At 38.6% G+C, this 19,165-nt stretch overlaps 2 protein-coding genes across 2 annotated transcripts in view; one reads left to right on the top strand and one right to left on the bottom strand.

The window, feature by feature from the left end:
- Positions 1-140: 140 nt before the first annotated feature.
- On the bottom strand, positions 141-7,408 carry LOC149109027 (uncharacterized; the record flags this gene model as incomplete). The annotated part of the gene is made up of 10 exons (XM_089294582.1): positions 141-723; positions 1,111-1,224; positions 1,609-1,682; positions 1,842-1,935; positions 2,435-2,579; positions 3,039-4,341; positions 5,289-5,470; positions 6,036-6,095; positions 6,911-7,006; positions 7,328-7,408. Coding segments are annotated over 9 exons (2,148 nt in total), but the record flags the coding sequence as incomplete, so codon positions are not given.
- Positions 7,409-13,551: 6,143 nt separating this feature from the next.
- LOC110055812 (multidrug resistance-associated protein 1-like) overlaps positions 13,552-19,165 on the top strand; it is a 28,441-nt gene continuing 22,827 nt past the window's right edge. Inside the window, exons 1-6 of the mRNA XM_089295025.1 lie at positions 13,552-13,657; positions 15,345-15,655; positions 16,344-16,452; positions 16,535-16,596; positions 17,119-17,250; positions 18,261-18,515. Of these exons, the coding sequence (XP_089151151.1) occupies positions 15,390-15,655; positions 16,344-16,452; positions 16,535-16,596; positions 17,119-17,250; positions 18,261-18,515 (824 nt within the window). The 5' untranslated portion in view covers positions 13,552-13,657; positions 15,345-15,389. The remainder of the gene's footprint in view (positions 13,658-15,344; positions 15,656-16,343; positions 16,453-16,534; positions 16,597-17,118; positions 17,251-18,260; positions 18,516-19,165) is intronic.

Raw genomic sequence — 19,165 nt, forward strand, 5'->3', positions numbered from 1 at the left:
TTCTGCGCTGAACGTTTGTTTTCGTGTGGGTTTGTAGCAATCATGTTTCGCATGCGGTCAGTTTACGGCTTCCCACTTGTCTCATTAATATGTTTTTTCGTAATTTCAGTGAGGCGAAGTGTGTTCTTTTTTGTCTTAAAAACGCTCTGCAAGGTCTGAACTGAAAGAGTTATTTTTTATATCAATACACATGTATATAACGTAACAGTAGAGTTTTATTTACAACAAAAGTAGTAGTTTAAAGTATTTTTTCTTTGAACAACCCTAGTTAAGGTACAATTTGACAATGCTGTTAAACGGCAAGCGGTTACAATTTACAACGATATAAAAGTGATTGAAATAAAGCGAGATAACGCTCACAGAATTGTGAAAAAAAATGTTGCAAACTTTAAACTCGCTTCCAAGAAAAACAAAACATAACAAGAAGAGAAAAAGCCATGAAACTGGATAATACCTTGAAATGCCAAAACCTAGCTGCTAAAATTGCCAAAATTGCTAAAAAATAGAAATACAAAAAAACTATGTTGTGAGCAGTTGGATTTTCCGAAAAGCTCTTATAAAAACTGCAATAAATTTGAAATTTGCAGTGTTTTAAGTTACGTATTATTTTACACCGTATTTCATGTTGAACCATTTTGTTTTCTTACGGAATGTCTCCAAAAAAATATTTACATTAAAACTGATAAGCCATCAGCGATTTCTTCAATAACAAGAGAACTGGACCTGAAATAAAAAGAGAAGTAGCACATAGGTTAAGCACGACAGTTTTGACCCAGTTTTGATAAAAAAAAAAACCTTCACAAGCTTTACTTAATAACTATTTTAGCTAGAATTTGAGCCGAATTGTCAACAATGCGCTACAGAGTTATTGGGCTTACATCTCAAAACACTTCGAGTTTAAATCCGTGAAGGACAAAGTATCTTTTTTTACATCCATCAGGAATAACATTGAATTCGATGCCGTAAAAGGAGTTCCTCCGCATTTCTAGCAAGATATAAACCAAGTTCCTATCTCACTACTATTCTCCCGTCACAAGCTCTGTGCCGAAGAGCGTCCGGCCGATGGGTGGAAGGGCATGGGTTCGAAATTTATGTCCCTATATCCCTCACCTTACAACTTTAATCCAGTTGGAAAATTATTAAATTCATTTTTTCTTGCAAGGGAAACAATGGCATCAATAAGTTTTTGTTCGCAAGCCTTGTGCTGATCTGTTTTGCGCCAATCTGAAAAGAAACAACAAAACATGGTTAACCTATTATGACTAATTCTCCAAGGAAAAAAACCGACATGTTTGCATAGCTAACAGAGATTTTTTTTTATTAACTTGCTTTCGTACTCGCTATTTTAGCAAACCGTATCAAAATTTAATACAGTTTTATTATGCTGATCAACAATCACGAGCTGACATTATTTTGGGGTAATTAAGTACCACAAACACAGGAAATCGTGTATCAATGCATGTTGTAAATGTATAGTAAGCAGAGTTGGATCTTACTGCAGACAATCTATCAATGGTATAGCGACAGAAAGTGATATAATCATGTTGTTTGTGCTGAGTGACAACAAAATTAAAAATAAAAATAGTTTAGTGAATCGTCACGTGTTACCTTCAAGTTCAAACAGGAACATGAGTTCCTGCCTAATCCCGTTAATACATTCTTCCAAATTCTTTTCTCGGCCCCTAAAATTAAAGTTTAAAACCATTAACTATGAAAAAACTATAGATTGCCTACCTTCTATTTTACCACTAATGGGATCTGTGATCTATCTAAAATTTGTTAGGAAGGAGTATGAATTAAACAAAAATAGAATTATAAAGAAGAAAATAATTTTTACTTACAGGATTTCAAGATCTCGTTTCCTGCTGCTAAGCTCAGCCCTGCATTTGTTGAGTGAGACCCAGTCTTGAGTTAGACCCTCGAGTTCTTCACAACCTGGAAAAAAAGATCAATTAGAGAAAAGTCTTCACGAGCCAAGTGGCCACCATTGGCAGAACCTGTGCAGGTTTCTGTAGCATGAAGAGACTTAGAATCTTGCTTCCTGTCCTTAATGGTATATTGGTCTACCTCCTCCTCCTCCTCCCTCCTCCTTCCAACACCTCCCCGGAACACTTTGACAGGATTCCTAAGCAGTTCATTAGTCCTCGTTGATACCTCTGGATACAGACAGACACTAGGAGATAAGATACTGACCTTTCGCTTTAATTGCCTTAAATAAAAAAAAAGCAATCAAAACGAAAGGAAGGTGTCTAATATCCTTTTTGCTCAGTAGCGTGAGGAGAACAGGCATCTTCCCTCCTCTTTGAATGAGATATTAGTCTACCTTCCACCTCCACCTTCTCTTTCCCAGAAAAATTTCACAGGGCCCCCTTGCAGTTCATTACTACTTGTTGATACATCTGTATGAAGAGGGACTAAGAGCTTCGATACTGACCTTGCGTTTTATTTGCTCCCTGGATTTCCATTTCAAGTTTGGTGCTCACTTTCTCCAAAGAAGCTATTTCGTCTTGGAGGAGAGAAGTCTCTTCTCGTATATACACAGAGAGTGCGGGACAATGCTGGCTGATAGGTAAGCCGTTCTGAAATGCAAAGAATAACAAGAAATGAATTGCAGTCAGTACACCAAGCTTTTGTTCAATCAAAGGAAAAAAAAACACAATTTACAAACAGTGATATGCGTGAAACTCGGATAATTTCGGAGCTGGTGGATGACAAATTTTCAGGCGAGCCCATTAACAGAGGAAAGACTCGTTAAAGGAAAGAATTTTGGATTTCAAAAAGTCTTGCTCTTACGAGTAGAGGAAATGTTGAGCACGAAAAAAATGAAAGCGAAAACAAGTTCAGGGTTGGTAAGACTCAAAACACGGCCATGTAAGTTATATACCACGGCATATAACGGTATACATTATGGTGGGTTTCCAATCGGAAGAAGCTTTATCTTTCTTTTGAGTCACTTCCATACACACAACTATCGACTTACTTTTGGGGGGGAATGAAAAAGTTATTTTGATACAGTAGTTCCTAGAGTAGATAAATACCTCACTTTGACGCTGGTTGTTTTGATAGAGATTTGACGACTCAGTCTCCCTAGCTACAATACTTCCTTCAAGTACAGCATTATGAACTACAGTCGGAAAACCAGCCGCCTCGCTAGGGTTTGAAGCCTCAGGGTCGGTAGGACGTGGAGCACTTTCTTCTTGGTTAAAAGGTGTTTCCTTTTTAGAAGGGGAGGCCTCCACAAGAGATATGGAGTGGGCCTCACTGAGGGCTAAAGTGTCAAGATCGGCAGTCTTAGGAGAACTTTGCTCTTGTTCCACGGGCGTCTCCTCGTCAGAAGAAGAAGCCTCCACAGCTGAGAGGGAGCGGTTCTTGTCACTGGAGAGCCCATCACTACGAGAAGGTCCCTCTCCAGGAGTGCTTTGGTGACCATCTCCAAGATCCACTAGAACATAAGGCTTTGCCCTCTTGAGGACGGGCTTGGCCTGAATGTGTTTTGTTTTCGACTTGATAGTGCCTCTTCGCAAGCTACCACCATTTACAGAAATTATGACACCAGAAGTGCTGCGGCATCCACTATAATATCGCCCTTTTGGCTTTGACGATTTATCACCCTTAGTTCTGTTCAGCTCCTTACGAACTACAGGGACATGACGCTTTGCTTTCTTTAGGAAAGCCTCATTTTGAACAATCGGCTTCTTCAATGGAACGGTGGGACATCGGTCGTCATCTCTGCTATCATTCTTTGCAATGTTAACGTCGTCGTTGTTCGTGAAGTTATTGTTTCCATCTGCTTGATCAAGATTCTTGTTCATCAATTCTCTGTCACTCACCTCAGCATCTTTCACAGATGTCTCCTTGAAGAGATCGGACGTATTTTCCAATGACAAAGAACTTTGCCTGTCATCAGATTCTTTTTCACCGAAAGTACCAAGCTCCTTGGGATACTTATCAGCTTTCTTATCTGATGCCTTTTCCTCTGTTTGGCTCAAGAAGCTTTTCACTTCCTTGACCTCACAGTCTGGCTGATTTGATGGAGGAAGCTGAGGTGGGCGTGGTTCTGGTGAACCAGGCTGAGATGCAGCATGGAGAGGTGGAGGGTGGGACAGAGCTTTGCTATGGACCTTCCTCTGTCCTACAATATTGCTGTGGCTACAAGAGGCAGCTTCTTGAGAATCACAGGCTGCAGTGTCTGATACTGGGGCCTTGTGTCCAGATGTCTTTTGTGAGCTACTCTTTGAACCTTGACCGTTACTTTTCCTTGCTTTTTGAGGTGATTTCTTTCTCTCTATCTCTGCTATAGCATCATTCATGATCTCGTCAAAGATTTCCTGATCTGTGCGACTTTAATAAAAATGAAGGAGCAGAGTGATTGAGTGAGTGACTGAGTAAGCATGTAGGTTATTTTATTAGGTGTGAGGTCCTTGATAAATGAATTTAAAAGTAACAAATCTGAAATAAATCCATTGGACAATCGCCGGGGGGGGGGGTACTTTGGGAATTTCTGGGTGGGGATGTGCCGCTGGGACCCTGTAACCCTTAGCCCATACCAGAGCTAGTTCAGCTGAATTTTGCTACCCTACACTAAAGTAAACTTCCCAAATCCCCCCATCTATCGACACTATTGCGGCTGATTTGCGTAAATTTAAACTTGCCGATTTGATTTTTTTATGTTTTTGAGTGGCAATTCCTGGTTTCCTTAGCCTAGATAAAATCTTCAACCAACTAGTCAGTTTTGGGGAAAATGATACCCTCTTCTAGACCCAAACGCTCTGATTTATATACCCTATCCTAGAGTAAACTGCTTGAAAACCATACCCTTCACAGCGGCACATACCTATATAGCCCATATATGGCAGTGCCCACCCCCCCAAGCGACAAACTAAGGGACAGACAAACAGAGTGATGTTCGGATGGAAAGGCAGATAGGGTATCTTAGGGTAGATGGGTATCTTTAGCTTGAGCGGATGCAGGATTGTAGGGGGGTTCTGGGGGCATCCTCCACCCCAAAGGTTTCTGCTTTCTGGCATTTTGAGGCCAAGTCAGCATGTTATAATGCCCTGGTTTTTTTTTTAATTCAGGGGGTTCGACCAAACCCCCTGAACCTCCCCTAGATCCCCCCCCCTAGTTTAAGTCTCTAAAAAACCAGTAATAACATGAGCTTTTACTGCACAAGCTTGATCTGTGTGAAACATGCATCCCATCCCATAACAATAAAGCTTTACATCAATTTTCAAGATATTACAGTGGGTAATTCTGAGAATTCATACATTCAAATAAAAATAACTCACCGACGGACACCGTCCTCTAATATAACAGATGACAAAGTGAACTCCAATGAACCTGACAGAACAGTCTTTTTCACTGGTTTCAGTGTAACAGTAATATCATGACTTGTTGGTTGCTCCATTATGTACTCTGAAATGTCTAGAGATCCAACTGCAATGACCTTCCGTTTACCAGAAGGAGACACCTTGAGATTTGAAACAAGTAAAGCAACATATCATCAGATATTGGAAATTTCCTAAAAATCATTTCATAATAAGAAAGCCAGTCTAGCTAATAAATTAGAAGTAAATTTGGTCACTGTGCTTGGACTTTTCTGGCACAGGGTCTTTCTTGCCAGGGCCTGTGTGTAATTCCTGTTAGATGAGTGCGTGTGAGTTACATGTACTAGGACAAAACGTTTTTTAACCAGCCAGATTTTGCAATGGGAAGGCTTTCATACAATAGTTTGGTATGCCTTTACAACTTCTGGAATTACAACTCTTCACTCCTTTGGTATTGGAGAGGTGAAATTATTACTAAATTTAACATTTTCATTACTTGTAAGTTATTCCTGTTGTGTTCAGCTTTTGCAAATTGCAAAAATGATAACTATGCCAAGTTTGATTTCGATCAAATACAAAGAAATAGTCCTAGAGGTTAGAAGAAACACAAAAATGCAAGTCATTTTTATAATCTGAAACACCAGTCTGTGACTAGTTGGCTACAGTTAGTTTTTATAGCCCTGCAAGTCAATAAAAATAGTAGCTTACATTTTGGACCAATATTTTCCATGGTTTGTCCTGATATTGATATAATTCTTTCTCAGAATTCTAAAAATATTTAAAAATATATCATTTAAGACTTGTAACATAACACAAAGGAGAATTACATTCAGTACTTAAAAAATTATATTTTACACAAAGTATGTATTGCATAATCTTATTCTAAAACAGCAAAATATTTAGAGATAAAATGAATGAAAACTGACTATGCCTTGATGCAAAATCAAGATTGGATAAACAAAATGGTTCATATTGTCAAATGTGAGATAAGATGCAAGCAAACGTTAACTACTCAATGACATCTCAATATCAAGGCTTCAAAGCAAGTCAGTTCTACTCATCATAAATAAATTTAGCACCTACAGAAATAGAAAAAAAAAACACAAACACAGTTGAGTTTGGAAAAGCAGTGACATTTCGGGGAAAACCTTACTAAATGAAAAAAAGCAAACGATTACAAACTCGAAGAAAACCTGTCCATGCAGGTCATGTAGAGAGTGCACTAATGTTAATATGCAAGAATTAATGCCGGAGATTTCAAATTTCGGTCGATTAATGTTGGAGGAGAATGAAATATAAATTGGTCACAAAACTTAGTAAAGCTGCAATTTACTTATCTTTGAAAGAATACAAATTGCTAGCTTTTTAAGTTGGAAAACACAATAAAAAATAAATTGCCATACCGGGATCTCACAAATTGTAGTATTGAATTCCAAGCATGGGCTAGTAGGAATACTTTTAAGAACTTAGCTCTCTGGACCAGTTTGCGACATCTTTGTAAATCATGTTTTAACATCAAGCTTACATGGAAGCTCAAATTAAGATACCTGTCTTTTAATAGATTACATTGAGTTAGAATTTACCTTGAACAAAGTCAGCTTCGTTTTCACCGGATCAGGTTCCGGCCAGACTATTATACCGCTGTAAGGGTTTTTAAAACCGCCCTGCCATAGCACCGGCTGAAAACAAAATCGATAATAATGATCTGCTTGCAAACCAACGCGCAACCGGACGTCTTTGAAACACGAAATGGCAAAATGACGAAGTGGCACACGGTTAACGGTTGACCCATATAGAATTATTACTGAGAGTTAACCACCTTCAAGCCAGTAATATTTCGGCTATAAATCTGAGTGCTATTCAGGCTAACCGCAGCGCTATTTTGGTTAACCGGAGCATTTTCTCGTCTTTTCATGTTTTAAACACGACCCACTTTACGACGTAGTCTGTGATAACACCAACTGCATGTACAACAATAATCTACACACGACCAAGCTTACCTTTGTACTGCACAATTTAGGATTTTCCTTGTTCCAAACTATCGCAAGTTTGCAGGGATGCCTAGTGAACAAACGCTTAAGTTAGAAATAATGGATAAACTAGTACTTGCATTGATTTTCCTTTTGGAATATAAACATCGCGCCCTTACGCCATATTGCATTTCCTCTCCAAAGACTGGTAACGAGAAACAAACTGATACCCTCCGACCCCTCCCTACAGTACCTTTCTTTGTTTGCGCTAAAAAGAAAATCAAAAAAGATAAAAGTAAGCGCTCGCCTGCACTGACTTTCTTTGCAGAGTGTTACTTTTGAGATGTTATAAAGTTGGTCCGACTTCTAATCATTTGCGTCGTAGATAATCTTTAATGCATAGATTTTCGTTCACATTTTTATTGCCAGCTTTTTCCATGGATAGTAAAAAAAACCCTACTATTTTAGACTTATATCTAGGCTTTTTCTTGCGTTTTGCTCATTCCGAGGATAAAGGGAAAAAAATCGTTTAATTTGAAGCATCGCCCATCCCCTGTGTTCTTGTGCATCTTGCGTTTAGCGAAATAGCAGAAAAATATTAAGTAGTGAAACGCTTCATTCGCGCGAAAAAAAGTGTTTGCGAAATTCGCATACGACCTCAAAATCACGAATACATTTTCGGATCCAACAATACACTTACAACTGAGCTAAACTGCTTGTTATTACAGGTTCTGCTGTGATGGATTATATCGCACAAGTAAAATAAAAAGCATCTGTATAGACTACCGTTTTATGTCAGGCCATTAGCTTAATTGTCGACAAACTGAGAAAAAAAGTTAAAAATCTTCTTATTGCATAACTTACCATTTTTCCTTCTGACATTCCAAAACGAGCGAGGCAGCAGATGCCGTGATTTGAAATTTGTCACCCTTGGATCGTTTATTCCGCAATTTTTTCATAACCGAACTCATGATGAATTACGACGAAAACTTTCAGACGAAATTCTCTCAAGTTTTCTTTTCTTTCATTGTGATGTCATGTTACCATGATGACAACTGCTTTTAGTTTTAATGCGCGCGCTCAAGCTTGTTGTCTGAGTTCTGACTATTTGCGTTGACACTGTGTCCTTCCAGTCCTTAAAGTGGTGGGCTTAATTTGAATATTGCTCTAGACAGAAAAACTAGCCCCAGACTCACTATCCAGCACTAATTTAGTTGAGCATTTCAGCGCAGTGGAAAAAGAGATAGTGGAAAGAATTAACTGAATACTCTACGGTGAAAAATGGGAAATGGGCGCTGTTCCACAGACTTAAGCGCTGGTCAAACAGCGCATGATAGTTGATGACAGCTGACCATCATCGACTATCATCGACTATCATCAACTATCATTCTCTTTGAAATAGTTCAAATTCTTCATGATAGTCTTTGATGGTTTTTTTTTTTTCTTTTTTTCTTTCTTTTTTTTTTTTTCGAGTTACCCAGCACCCCATCCTTTTGATATGGGCCCCCGGGCTTCCAGGGCAATTTTGATTTAGCTTACTGTGATACTGTTTCAATCTGCCTGAATTACAGCAGCTTTAAAAGAGTCTTTCAGATCACTTAGAACTAGACAAAATAGCACTTATGCATAGACAGTTTTGCCTCCAAATTTTTCGCAAAATATTTTCACATTTACAGGTAATGTTTAAGCTTAAAAGCTAACTTGTGAACGCATATATTTTTTATATTAAAAGCTGAAGGCATGAATATTTCCAATCGCGCGCTCGTTAATCGTAAACAAACATTTCCGTTGATGGACCACGGACCAGTATTGTAATACCAATGAGTAAACGATCGAGAAACCAAAACAGATCCGTAAGCATGTGCTTTGCGATGATGTCATTTGTTGTCGTCCCTGCTGCGGGGAGGCTAATTATGCGTCCAAGACCGACTGTTCCATAAACTCTCAATTCATTCTGCATTAGGACTGCGTTTTCCTTTTCGTCGAACGCATATAGCATTGGGACTGGGGCGAGTGTCAACATCCACTTTCATGTCTCGGAAAAATTAAAATTTCGGGCGATTTTATTTTCGGACAAAAAAAGCGTCTGAAAATAAAACCGTCCGAAATTTTGAGCTAGCGTGATATTTACAGTACCGTAAAAAAAAAAAGAAAATAAAAATGATAATAACAATAATAATAATAATAATAATAATAATAATAATAATAATAATGATAATAAGTAGCTCCAAAGCTCTTAGTTTCCTTTATGAGGCGTGCTCTAGTTGAGACACTGTTGAGATACGCATGGATAGCAAAAGACAGCCTCTTTATTATCCATGAGATACGTAACGGCTTGATACGATTTATATTAATGAATGCATGAAAGACTTTATTTAAGTGTCAATGGTGGCGAAGTTTGGCTTAAAAAAAAAAATTAATTGGGGACAGTATTTTACACATTAAAATACACCTTACCTAAACAACGGTTAAAATTATTAAAAAACCTTAAATAAGAGAGAGATAAATAAATGAAACATGTGAACTTAGTATGAAATAAAAACTTAAAATATATTCTGAAACCTCGAGGGTGCAATAAGACTATCATTTTCACAGATAGCCTTTTCAGTCTAATTCGCGTTTTCTCTGAGTAAATTTACTTTAGCTATGTTTCCGCACAGTGTCCGAAAATAGTTCGAAATGAGATAAAAAGTGTTCGAAATTTAAACGTCCGAAATCAGGAGACCATCAGTTGGAGCGTTCAACTATCATACTAAGCCTATGTCACGGCATTTTTACAGACCGGTCTATTTTTAGGCTTCTCCCAAGAAATAGGTCAGTTCCGGTCTACAAGATCTCGCAGGTAAGGGTCAAAGGGTTGTTTTTCTCGTTAATCTTCTGGTGATGACGTTAATGACAATCTTCCTGCGATGACTTCAGTTAAAAATTAAGTCCGTGCTTGTGATTGGCCACCGAGGTTCCTGCGGGAGTCTGAATTCGCGGTAAATATTCAAACTGAAGATAGATTGGTCTGCGAAAATGCCGTGAAAGGAATATGGGGTAGTTGCACGCACCTAGTGATGGGCTTCTGCCGCAATAAAACATCCCAATTTTTTTGCAAGTAATGTAATGGACAAATTGACACCATCACATTAAAGACAACTTTGAGATTGGTCATTTGACTAGGTTTACTGCTTTATGGGTGAACAGTGAGCAAGTTATGGACCGTCTGGAAATATGGGTTCAAAATCCACACAAACATCTTTAATTCTTAGACAGAGTTCTCAAAAATCACACAAACTCTTGGTGATTTTGATAGTAAGTGCATGACGGGATTTTATAGTTGCCACAAAACTAATTAAAAAGTTTGGACGGTTTATGGGTTCTGGTCAGATCCTCACAGTACTACATACAAAATTCCCCGCGAGTTCCGATGAACCGATAAAAAGAATTGAAACCAGGTGAAGTTAAGTCTCTATTATGAGTTGAGGCATTTGAAGGCACTATTTTTTCTTGAAATCTTGCCGTGAACGTTTTTTCTTTTTTTTTTCTTTCCTATTACGGTGTGGGTTTGTACAAGTGAATATATGAAAGATCATCTATTTGAACTGCGGAGAAAGATATGAAGACATGACTAATCATCACATGCAGTGATGATCAATCATGTCTTCATGTCTTTCTCCGCAGTTCAAATAGATGATCTTTCATATATTCACTTGTATTCTTCACCATGTACGGGTATATTACGAACTCACAAAGTGACCAGCTCCCAGTTGGCTTGATAGCTCAGTTGGTAGAGCACTGCACACGTATCGCAGAAGTCTTGGGTTTGAATCCCGTTCACTCCTTTTTTCGGGCTTTAATTTCGCAACTGCTTAAGTTTTGTGTATAACTGCAATGATCAGTCATGTATTCGTATCTTTCTCCGCAATTCAAACATATGATATCGATCTTTTAGATATTCACTTGTATTTTTCACCATCTACGGGTGTATTACGAACTCACAAAGTGACCAGCTCTCAGTTGGCCTGATAGTTCAGTTGGTAGAGCACTGCACCGGTATCGCTGAGGTCATAGGTTCGAATCCCGTGCAGGCCTGAATATTTTTCAAGGACGCTCGCGCTATTTGTTTCTGCGCATCCTTACTGCGCACGCAAATTATTAATTCAGTTATCAGTCTATTCATTTGACAATGATGGCAAGTCATCGAAACGTCATGTTGTTTTACGTTCGTTAATTTTCTTAGTTATCTCCTATAGCGTACATCACAATTTCTTAGCTTTTTCCATTGGTTGGTTTTCGATTTACTATCATTTTTTATTGTGTGCCAGTGACAACGATCTGTACCCTTCGAAGAACAAAACAGCAACTGTGGAATATTTTTTTGTAAAATGATAAAATATGTTTTTTAGTTCATGATTTTTGTATATGCATGTTCTCACCTTCCTCTGATGTAAATCCATGCCATTCCTTATTTTTTGATCGGGATCATTTGCGGTTCAATATGGGGATCATTTCCGGTCGGGGATCATTTGGGGTTCAATTTGGGGATCATTTGCGGTCCGGGATCATTTGCGATCCAGGGGCCTGTTTCTCGAAAGACGCGGTAAATTATCGGGCCCGGTAAGTCACCCAGTAAGTCCTCGTAAACATTTCGGGTGTTTCTCGAAGCTCCCGTTATTTTCGATCCCGTTAATTATCCCGGTAACTTGCCCGGTAATTTACGGGAGGTCGTGACCTCCCGTAAAGTTAACGGGGAGTCACAAATGTTGCAAAACCAAACAAAATGGCGGCCGGGGCGGACTTTTTTGTTTCAAAGACGTCCCTTTCTAGCCGATATGGCTGACTGAGAAGTCATTGAACAATTTCGGCTCTCACGAGCAAGAATAGAGTGGCTCGTTGAGGAGCTAAAGGAGGAATTGGAGAGAAACACGGTGAGAAGCTGCCCGCTGGCTCCGGAAACCCAGTTTGAAGGCGTTTGCAAGGAAGCGCTATATAACTGTGAAGTTCTACTTTATTGTTTTTCAAAACCAACAAACGGCGGGAAAAAAATTTAATGAATAGATTAACACTGTCATGTAAACGCCGATCACTCGCCGCGCGTTTTTGAAAAGGCCTCTTTGTATGAACATCAAAATGGGTTCCTGTCACGCAAACCTGATCTTACTGCAAGCCAAACCTGTTTCCTGTGTTTTGATTGCAGATTTTTTTTTTACTATTTTTGGAGAAGGAAATTAGAAAACAGACATTCTACAAAAAGTAAACATAATAGAGTGATCGCGAAGAGTCGCATTAGGCGCGGTGCACAAATACTGACAAATGTTGGTTATAGCATTTCTAGCTAGATGGAACACGAAGAAGCGTACTGTACTCACGATAGATAAACGAGAATAAAGAACATTAAAGTTATTCTCCCCAATCACATAATTGTTTCAGTCGCATTTCTATTAATCTTAGCTTGCTTTATGCTAGAACAGTCGATTTGGGATCAGTGAAAATTACGCTTGATGTTTGCCGGAAAAAACGATTATATCACGCCTAAAAATTTTAGTAAGATCCTTCCTTATTCCAAATATTCCGTACACTTAAGCGAAATTCTTATCAGTATAAATTGCTGAAATAAGTGTTTGTAGCTAAATTTCAAGTTCTCAAGTTCACACCCTTTCCTCGGCGGTCCGCAGATCTTGTTTGATTGCTCAGTGAACATTTTGAATTAGAATGAATTACGGAAAAAGACAACACTCCTAGAAAAGAGCGAGATTGTCGATCGAAGTCTTCGAATCGAGCTACAAAAGGCAATTGATCATCACTTTCAAATAATATGACCATGCAAAATGACCATCTCTCTCAGTTGCTCTCCTTTGACGCAACGATAACTTCGAAGTTAAACTTCACAGTGTTCTTCAAAAATCATCACAGTCGTAACGACAACAGAATCGATGAGAATCGAATGTGTACGTATAGTCTCAAGTGTTTCTCCTTCTCTCCCGCACGAGTGTGAGGTGCGCGCTAGAGATTGGTAACAACCCGCTATTTTATCGGGCCCGGGAAGTACCGGGAAAATTTACGGGTGCTTCGAGAAACGTTATTTCGGGCCCGATAAAGTTTCCCGTTAACCGGCCCGGTAAGTTATCGGGCCCGGTATTTACGGGAGCTTTCGAGAAACAGGTCCCTGGGATCATTTGCGGACCCGTACAGGTCTGATCGCGTGACGAACTGACAGACCGTGAACAAAAGAAAGCCGCTTCCCGCCAAAATTCTGACGTCACTAAGCCCAGTCCCTGCAGAGATTTGAACTCCAAAACAGAACACTCCTCGTCCTCGCCTCGTCTCCTCTCAGGGTTTGGAAGAGGTTCTTGGACACTTAGAGAGCGCTCAAAGGTTAGTACACCACAACACAGATGAACACACGCTACACGACAACTTCTTGGTAGAAATCATCTGTAAGTCTGTCCGCAATGATCGAGATATATGGTTGTGAATTTCGCTGCTGGAAACCAGCTTGACTCAAAATTTACGCGGGGCAATCCTAACACAATTTTTGTCAACAATAACGACAATAAACTGCCCTAATCTTAACCTTGAGTCCAAAATTGTTAACCTTTTAAGTACAGTTTATCAGTGACAGCGATTTCCGTTGCGTTCGCTTGAAAATTAGTCTAAGCTTATATAAGCTAAAACATGGCGTAAAGCCGCGGGTAGCTTTGATCGGATTTGCATGTACATCCATTGCAGAAATCTTGCAGATCTTTTTAATTTGCGAATTAAGCTTAGCTTATGTTAATGGTGCAACACTTCGTCGAGATCGTTTGTGTACTGCTGTGCTCCGGAGCAATATTTTTGTCGCGTGATGCCGACTAGTACAGCTGCAATTTGATTTGCACGAGTTGTAGGTCGTTTACTCGCCTTTATAAAGCTTTATAATCGTGACTCATCATTTTAACACGCTTAATTTTGTAGAGTGAGCTTTTGAATCAGGATCTCTCGAGCTATTGTACAGCCCCGCTAGTATGAGAATTAAATAAATTGGATCACTTAAGCCTAAAAGTGCAGTAAGAACTAGCAATAAACTCTTTGCTAATGAGATTTATGTGACTTGCATGCATGTGCAACATATTTCCATTCTATTTATAGTAAGTACGACTTTTTATAACTTTCAAGGTCGAGTCTATTCCAAAGGCATATTATGTTATTGTTTACATTCTGCATAAGAACCCATTCACTTTATAACCTGACAAAATTTTTTTGGCATATGTACTGTACCTCCAGGAAATTTGTGCCAATGTGTCTGCACGTTCAATCAGCAAACATCATGTTATTTGGCAATGTCAATCACATGACAAATCAAACACCTTCAGTTAATGGCACAACAAGTCAGTTGATGTTTCTCTAGAATTATTAATTGAAAGATCTGTGAATTTTAACACTTTGCCCTGCTCAGAGGCAAGATAATTTCACTTTCAAAGTTTGGTACATGTAAGACTTAACAAAATTCGGAACAACTGAAAATCATCCGCACTTGTGAAATTGATTTGTTGACAAATATCTTTGCAAAATAAACAAACATGTACCTACATGTACATGTACCTCTGCTAGTGTATGGTGTACAATCTACCTTGTGCTTGCAGTACATACATGTACATTTTAATGTGTCTCTCCCTCTTTTAAACCAACCCATAAACTAGTGCAGTGTAATATTTACCAATGAACAGAGAATGTATTTTCAGAAAATCTGTAGTGTAACCATGCAAACATCGGTACATGTAACTCTTTTCACCCGTGCCATAAGTTTTATATTAAAAGTCAGGGCTGTCAATAAGGGCTGTAACCCATAACACCTGCTACGCCTGGGTATGTTAGTGACCAGTGCTTGATATGTTATGGGTGAGCTTGCCTGCTGTTGATGCAATCCATGTATTAAAATATTAACAAGTTTGTTACGAGGGTGAAGATCAAGGCTACAGGTGAATCAAGACTTAAAGACAGCCCTGAAAGTTAGGTTCAGGCATTAATTTTGTGTGATCACCGTAATTGACATCATCGTCTGTTACACTTCACTTTATCCAAGGGGAGAGTGACCATACTGATGGTGCTTTGAACCGTGATTGTGACAATGGGAGAACAGGCTAAGAAGAATCTGCTTGTCATAGCAGTGGCTGCACATGATCCCAACCAAGATGATGACCTCCAAGCTCAAGAAGCTGTAGACACTGCTCCTGATATTTCGGTGCAGCTAGCTGTCAAAAGAGGAGAGAAATTTGAGGTGCTGGGGAGGGATGTTGACTGGTGGCTGTATGTAAAGCATCTTGGCAGTGAAGAAAAGGGCTACATTCCTAGCACTTGTGTGGTGCCACTAAAAGATGACTTGACTATGGAAGAGTGAGTATTTACATTAAGTAACACCTTTATTTAATCACGATGAGGATTTAAGCTTTGCAACTTGTGGGGTCCTGAATAGATAAATAAATTAAATAAAAATTGAATAATTATATTGAAAGGAAATTTTTACAATGCAAAATTCTATCTTCACGAACAATGTTTGTAATTGATAAATAACTAATTGATAGCGGAATGTTGTGTTACCTGTACAGTAGAGTGTACATATTACACATACATCCATGTACGTCTAAATCTACATTATTAAGTAAGGCATGATCTAGCCCAATTGTCTTGATAGCATTGTGTGAATTAAGCCTTGTAACCTGGTCTAGGTCCAAAGGGGTATGGTCCAGAGCAAGGCACTTTACTCGGTCCAGTTCTAAAAATAATTTTAAAATATTAGTCATTCAGACAACTTAATTCAGATTGGCTGATTATAGTAATACATGTACATGTAAGTCCTGTTTGCTATCTTATTATCGAATTGCCTAGTACTCCCTGAAAGTAAGTGTTTACACTGCTTTGTTGTGTTATAGATCTGCTGTGCAATGTAAGAATGTGATATTGGATCTTAGGGTATTTTTAGGAAGCTTAGTTTTAGACGGGATGGAAACTTGCACCACTTGTATTAACGAAAGACAATTTTAAAATACTAAATAAATCCATGTTTAATTAAAATTTCTTTCAGGGATGAAGAGCTCGATCATAATGGTGAATTAACAACAGCCTTGGTCAATTCAGGAGTGGATCTGAAATTCTTTCCTGAAGCTCCTGCTGAAAGAGATGCTGTTAACAGGGTAAGTTATTTTTTACATATGCAAATGAAGCAGTTTACTCAGATCTTCTTGTTTAGCTTATGTTTTAGTTGTCTTACTACAGGGCCCATGTCCAGACGAAAAGGCCAACATCTTCTCAAAATTGACCTTTTGGTGGCTAAACGGGTAGGTCTGGTAGTGCACATACATTTGGGTATTACATTACATTACATTACATTACATTATGTACGTTGCATGCAAACAATTTTGCTGATCTGTATGTTGTTAATCATTGCTGGTAAGATTGATTGGGAGCTTAAGTGGTCAACAGTATTATTAATAAGTTTGATTAAAAGTTGTGTGAGTACATAAGTCAAGACTTATGAGTGAGAATTAGTATACCTTGGGTGGTTAAGTCAATTTAACTGCTTGGGGAGTTGTACATGTAGATGTGGGCAGCATCAAGTCATATGATTTTGCTTACAGATATGAACAGCAATGATACAGGTACAGTTAGCATACAAGGACTTTGCACAATGTACAAAACTCTAGATCTGCAAACTAAGCTGGAATACATGTAGATACGCCTAAATCTTGAAAGCTATATCCCTGCTGCTGCTCTAGTCTATCCCTCCCAGCTGTCCACTCAGTCTTGAGGAGTGATGAATAATTAATGGACAAAGATTTTTTTTTGCTACTTGTTTACAGGTTGATTCTTCAGGGATTTAAGAGGCCTTTGGTCAGTGATGATTTGTGGGCATTAGGCAAAAATAACAAGTCAATGAGCATTGTTCCCAAGTTTATGGAGAAGTGGGCCATAGAGGAGGAGAGATGTGCAATGTAAGACAATGGTTTGCTTTGTTTTAATTTCATTGTTTTCTCCATTTTACCTCAGGGTAAAATTGTCAAGATTGAGGAATAATTTTCTTACTTGTCTCTAAATTATATTTTTATGCCTGAAAAAAATAATATTAATTACCCTTTGGCATGGTTGTCAATGAGACCTGACTACACTTCGCGAGGTGAGAAAATTTACTCAACCCCTTTTAGCTCCCCTCTCTAACCCTGCTGTACCTTCACAACCAAGACATTAAAGGACAGACTGATAAATGGCAAATTTGTAATTGCTGTGATTGTGTGGCAGTTCAGATGCTACATGTAATTAACCCAACTATATACTGTAGTTCCAGCATTCAAGAAGAATTTTAGTTTGTTAACTGATAACGTACTGGCAGTTTGCTAATAATTATTAGCAATCTAAATAACCTCTGACCCTCTCTATTAACCATGTTTAGACCTGGCTTTTTTTCGTCACCTGGGACTTGAAGATTGTTAAACTTAGGGCAATAATACTTGGAGGATTTATGTAGTACATTGTGGAGGCAGTGCCCTATTGGTCTAATTTGCATGCAAGACTTACAATTGACTGGTCAGGTTTCGGGTTAAAAAAATAGGTTTGAAATTAATGAAAATCAATAAAAGAAAGCTAATCTTACCTGAAAAAGAGAACATTAAAGTTGCTGCAGGAAATGTTTGTAAAACATGCCTGCCAAAATGTGGTTGCCATAGGAGTATCAAGTTGAATGATACTGTGTGTACTATCAAATTGTCTCCAGCTTAATTTCAGGAAAACTCATGAAATTTGGAGTTAATTGCTTTGATGCTTTTAAAGCTACACATGTCTCCTCCCCCAGGTCTGAAATGGGTTGAGCCCCACTCTGCCCTCAAATAATGTGCTTAAAATAATTCTCCACTCCCCTCCCCTTCCAGGATGCATGGATAAATAATATATACATGTAATCATGAAAAAGGTTTTACAAGTGATACATGTATGTTCCCTTATCATCTAGTGGTAAGAGATGCCCTTTGGAAGAGCAACAAGAACAGGAGACAGCAAAGTTGAATGCAGAAGAAAATGATGAAACCAAAGTAGAATTTGTTCCAAAGGAGGATGAAAAGAAAAAGGACAAGAAAAAAGAGAAGAAGAAGAGGAAAGCTTCTTTACTCCGGGCCATGGCTTATCAGTTTGGGCCACAGTTCCTAATTGGAATGCTTCTTAAACTGATATATGATGTAATTCAGTTTCTTCAACCGCAACTGATGAAGTAAGTAGGAAATTTAGCGTGCAATATGGGGTTGGGTTTTAATAAATATTATTTAGTGTAAAATAATGGAATAAGAAAACTAAAAATAATGTACTTTCCATAGATTAGTTACATTTCAAAACATTTGGATACAATTTGCCCTCTGCATGTATTTCAAGGGTGCAAAGAATGAAAATGCTGCATTTGTACATACTGTATACCTAAAGTCAGCTGTGTTTGAACTTGCTGGACCATCCAGTCAGTGCTTATCCCAGTCCATTGTCTGTGGCATGAAGTGACTAGGAGTATTTCTACTCCCCCCCTGGATAGGATGCTAGTCCATTTCAGGGTTACCCCAGCATTAACTTCACCAGTACCCAGCTGACAATAGAGTGAGTTGCTCAAGAACAGAACACAGTGACTCCGACCAGGGTTTGAACCCAGACCACTCGATCCTAATCATGAGTCCAGCACCCTAATCATCAGACCACTGCTCCTGCCACAACTGAGTGCTCTGGATGTCCGTTAATTGTATCCAATTGTCCTCTGGCCTGTTGTTAAGCATAGTACTGGGTAACATATCTGTTGGTGTCATAGTACTAACAAACAATATATTGTATCTTGTTTTAATTGCAGCTTATTTCCTGTAACCCAACATCTATTTTGTCATT

The sequence above is a fragment of the Orbicella faveolata genome, unplaced genomic scaffold (assembly GCF_042242905.1).
Source record: "Orbicella faveolata isolate gen_17 unplaced genomic scaffold, um_ofav_v1 contig_25, whole genome shotgun sequence".
Taxonomy (NCBI): Eukaryota; Metazoa; Cnidaria; class Anthozoa; order Scleractinia; family Merulinidae; genus Orbicella; species Orbicella faveolata.